This window comes from Salpingoeca rosetta (genome assembly GCF_000188695.1).
Source record: "Salpingoeca rosetta unplaced genomic scaffold supercont1.18, whole genome shotgun sequence".
In the NCBI taxonomy this organism is placed as follows: domain Eukaryota; class Choanoflagellata; order Craspedida; family Salpingoecidae; genus Salpingoeca; species Salpingoeca rosetta.
Genome location: NW_004754916.1, coordinates 485,905 through 490,201, shown reverse-complemented (window position 1 = coordinate 490,201; position 4,297 = coordinate 485,905). Strand labels below are relative to the sequence as shown.

Here is a 4,297-nt window from a genome sequence, read left to right as displayed (position 1 = left end):
CGTTCTAAGTGGAAAAGGGGAAACGGGCCGGAGACCAGGGGTCGCGTTCTTTTTTTTTTTCAGCCACCAGGAATGGAAGAAGAATACCATGCGCGGCAAGGGACGGGTATGTACACACCCACACATTCTCCCCCGTATGTGTATGTATTTGATCTGGGGCAGGGAGGAGAGGACAGGGGGTTCATTGTCGGCGATTGCAGAAAATGTATGTTTTTAGCACAAGGTCCCCCCCCCACACACACACGCACACGCACACACACACACACACACACACACACACACACACACACACACACACACACACACACACACACACACACACACACACACACACACACACACACACCTGAGCGCCTTGAAGAAGATGTCCTCGTTCCAGCCCGCAATGGTTTCTATCCCGGGGATGTTTTCTGATACGAAAGGGAAGAGCCGGTGCAGTGCCCATGGACCTTCACCCTCCTTCCTGCACAGCTGCAGCCCCTCAGCGATCAGCTCCACCACGTTGGGCACTTGAATGTCCTGCTGCACGACATCCATCCACGCGGCATGAAGCAAATCGCGCAGGTGATGCATGCAGGCACCGCCCAAGTCATGGCAATTGAGAGGTATCACGTGTGGATGGATGCGCATCGTGTCACCAAACCACTCCTGCAGCTGGCGGCTCTGCAACAGCGCGTCGCCACTCGGAAATTGCATTGGCGGCAAAGAGATACCAGATTCATGTGGTAATGCGTCTGCTGTCATCTTCACCAGCGTGTTGTGCTCGTGTGGTTTGTCTGCCTTCGTGCCAACAATGAACACGTGCGGTGGATGCGCTGAGCGGTGCACGGCTTGGTGCAGGCGCGTCTTGATGAAGCGAAGCCAGTACAGCACAGACGCCTCCACGTTGGCCATGGCCTTGGACACGTCCACGCACACGACGAAGACGGCGTTGTGGTCCGCAAACAACAGCTCGTGCACCACATGGTACTCCACCTGCCCAGCGAAATCATACACCCGCAGCTTGCATGGTGGGAGCGTTGTCTCGTGACTGGATGAGTCTTCGCTCCCTCCTGCTGCGCCAGTTGGCGATGGCGTCAGCGAGACGCTGCCAGATGACTTGCCCCTCGTGAGTGCAAAGTCGTACATCTCAATGCCGGGGGTGCGCTGATCTGGGCGATCTGGCTCGTCATATGTTTTGCGACGGCGGCGCACCATGGTGTTGAAGAATTTTGGAGCTGATTGCAGCGTGTTGATGAGGGTGGTCTTGCCGATGCCATAATGCCCGCACACAAACACCTTGGCCGTTGAGAGTGGCACGGAGCCATGCTCAAGAAGGGCCACGAGCTCTTCCGTGCGCGCTGCAAGCTGCTTGTTTCGCTTCAGAGCCGAATTGATGGCTGATTCAAGTCTGCCTGAAATCGAGTTGCTGCCAATGCTGTTGAAATGCAAAACAAAAGATGTGTTGTGTGAGACACTGCGTACGTGTTTAACATGAACTGAACGTTGAAGCAAGGCCAAGGCGACATTCACATTGCTACAAGGCAATCGCAGGGTGTATCACTTCAGTAGCCAGGAGTGAGATGGGTGTACCATGATCGAACCATTCAATACATGCAGCTCAACAGGCGAAGCCGCAACGAAACAACTCACTTGAGCGATGTCAGCGTGGTGTTGAATTTCAGTGCCTCCCCAATCGCCGTTCCGCCTTCACGTCCAATGTCGTTGTGGGCCAGGCTGCATGTTGTTTGTGCAATGGTTGCGGCGTGTGGATGTTGTTTAAGTTGTTGTTGTTGTTGTTGTTGTTGAGAGAATGACACAGCCCATCACACAATCCACCTCAGCATTCCACTCAAAACACAAAACACATGCACACACAGCAAACATGCTCACACGCGCACGCGCGCACAAAACAAAGGGAGGCATGCGGCATCGTCTCACGTTGTTACAACACGCCCCCCTCCACTATCTCACCCACACAAACCACCACTCACAAACCACCACTCACAACACATCAACACCACAATGTACAACCGCAACATAACCACACGCAAGCACGCGCACAATGTCGCACACAATGTCGCACATATTCATACACAACATACACAGCCGCAACAAAACAACTCACTTGAGCGATGTCAGCGTGGTGTTGACTTTCAGTGCCTCCCCAATCGCCGTCCCACCTTCACGTCCAATGTCGTTGTGGGCCAGGCTGCATGTTGGTTTGTGCATTGATTGCGGCGTGTGGATGTTGTTTAAGTTGTTGTTGTTGTTGTTTAAGTTGTTGTTGTTGTTGTTGTTTAAGTTGTTGTTGTTTAAGTTGTTGTTGTTGTTGTTGTTGTTGTTGTTGTTGTTGTTGTTGTTGTTGTTGTTGTTGTTGTTGTTGTGAGTATGCGCGTGCGTATGTGTACGTATGTGAGTATGCGCGCGCGTGTGTACGTAAGTGTGTATGTGTGTGTGTACGTATGTGTGTATGCAATGTTGAAAGAATGACACAGCCCATCACACAATCCACCTCAGCATTCCACTCAAAACACAAAACACATGCACGCACAGCAAACATGCTCACACGCGCACACGCGCACAAAACAAAAGGAGGCATGCGGCATCGTCTCACGTTGTTACAACACGCCCCCCTCCACTATCTCACCCACACAAACCACCACTCACAAACCACCACTCACAAACCACCACTCACAACACATCAACACCACAATGTACAACCACAACATAACCACACGCAAGCACGCGCACAATGTCGCACACAATGTCGCACATATTCATACACAACATACACAGCCGCAACAAAACAACTCACTTGAGCGATGTCAGCGTGGTGTTGACTTTCAGTGCCTCCCCAATCGCCGTTCCGCCTGCAGGTCCAAGACTGTTACTGTACAAGCTGCATGTTGTTTTGTGCATTGATTGCGGCGTGTGGATGTTGTTTAAGTTGTTGTTGTTTAAGTTGTTGTTGTTGTTGTTTAAGTTGTTGTTGTTTAAGTTGTTGTTGTTGTTGTTGTTGTTGTTGTTCTGTTGTTGTTGTTGTTGTTGTTGTTGAGTGTGTTGATCGTTTCTGTCATGATGAACACTTGATTTTGCCTTTCGTCATGCTGCACACCTCATCCACCCAGAAGGATTCAAACATTAAACGAGAGCGCTTACGTAACTTCACAACCGACAAAGGGTAGCTCTGACATGCAAATATGCAACAGTCACATACTGTAGGGACGTTAGGGCTGTGTTCATCTTGAGTGCTTCTGCAATCGCCGTGCAACCTTCAGGCCCAAGAGCGTTCTCCTCAAACCTGCAGGTGGTGTATTTGGATTAGTGCACCCACGCTGGATTCAGTTGGGCATGCATAGCAACATCCAAGCAGACCAAGTGAATGTGTCACAACACTGCATATCAAGCAGAACATGACATGAAAACGGAAGGCTTCCAATCAATGCACACATCACATCTACACACACGAGACACGCACTTTAGAGTGGTCACTCTTCTGTTCACTGCCAGCGATTCAGCAACCAACTTCCACTCGAGACACCCAAAATTGCTCTTCTTCAGTCTGCATCATTGCGAGTGAAGTGAGAAGGATATGTTCAAACGACGTGTGCGTGCGTCAATTTAACAAACCATCAATAAAATACGGTAAAGTACGTCACATCATTCAATCCGTTCCATGCCCCCCTTAAGTACAATTGCAGCACTAACGCGAGGGAAATCAGCGTCGTGTTGACCTTCAGGGCGGCGGTAATCGCCTTCAAGCGCTCAGGATCAGTTCCATCCAGCGTCAACCTGCTCAAAAGCAGTGAAGGCGCTCATTAGAACGGTATATTGCAAGCACGTGCGCATACAAATGTGCACAGTTGAGAAACAACCACGCGGTGGTGCACAACGCACTAAATACATCAAAGCGCTTTGACAAAACACGCTCGCAGTTTGAAACAACTTACTCGTTTGCCAGCATCATCTGATTCTCGTGGATAGCCTTGGCAATCGCCTTCGCCCTTCCTGTTCCAAGCGCGTTCTCCAAAAGACTGCGTGTTGAAGAAAATGAATGGTATCAAAGTGCGGCAATGTGTGCGTGCATACGAATGGGTGTTATGATTATAAATGTTGTTGTACGGTGTCGTTGTTGTGTGTTTACGTGTGTGTGTATGCTCGCACATATGTATATGCGAGTGCGTGTGTATGCAATGTTAAATGAATGACACAGCGCATCAGACAATCCATCTCAGCATCCCGCACCACAACCTCATCCACAACACGCTTGCACAAAACACACAACTACATCACAATATCACATTCCCAACAAACG

The 4,297-nt window shown here is 49.9% G+C and overlaps 1 protein-coding gene across 1 annotated transcript in view; it reads right to left on the bottom strand.

Moving 5' to 3' along the window:
• PTSG_06523 (uncharacterized protein) overlaps positions 1-3,949 on the bottom strand; it is a gene marked incomplete at both ends in the record, with an annotated part of 4,558 nt that extends 609 nt beyond the window's left edge. Inside the window, 7 exons of the mRNA XM_004991850.1 lie at positions 343-1,417; positions 1,633-1,716; positions 2,108-2,191; positions 2,798-2,881; positions 3,200-3,283; positions 3,691-3,774; positions 3,933-3,949. Of these exons, the coding sequence (XP_004991907.1) occupies positions 343-1,417; positions 1,633-1,716; positions 2,108-2,191; positions 2,798-2,881; positions 3,200-3,283; positions 3,691-3,774; positions 3,933-3,949 (1,512 nt within the window). The remainder of the gene's footprint in view (positions 1-342; positions 1,418-1,632; positions 1,717-2,107; positions 2,192-2,797; positions 2,882-3,199; positions 3,284-3,690; positions 3,775-3,932) is intronic.
• Positions 3,950-4,297: the final 348 nt, after the last annotated feature.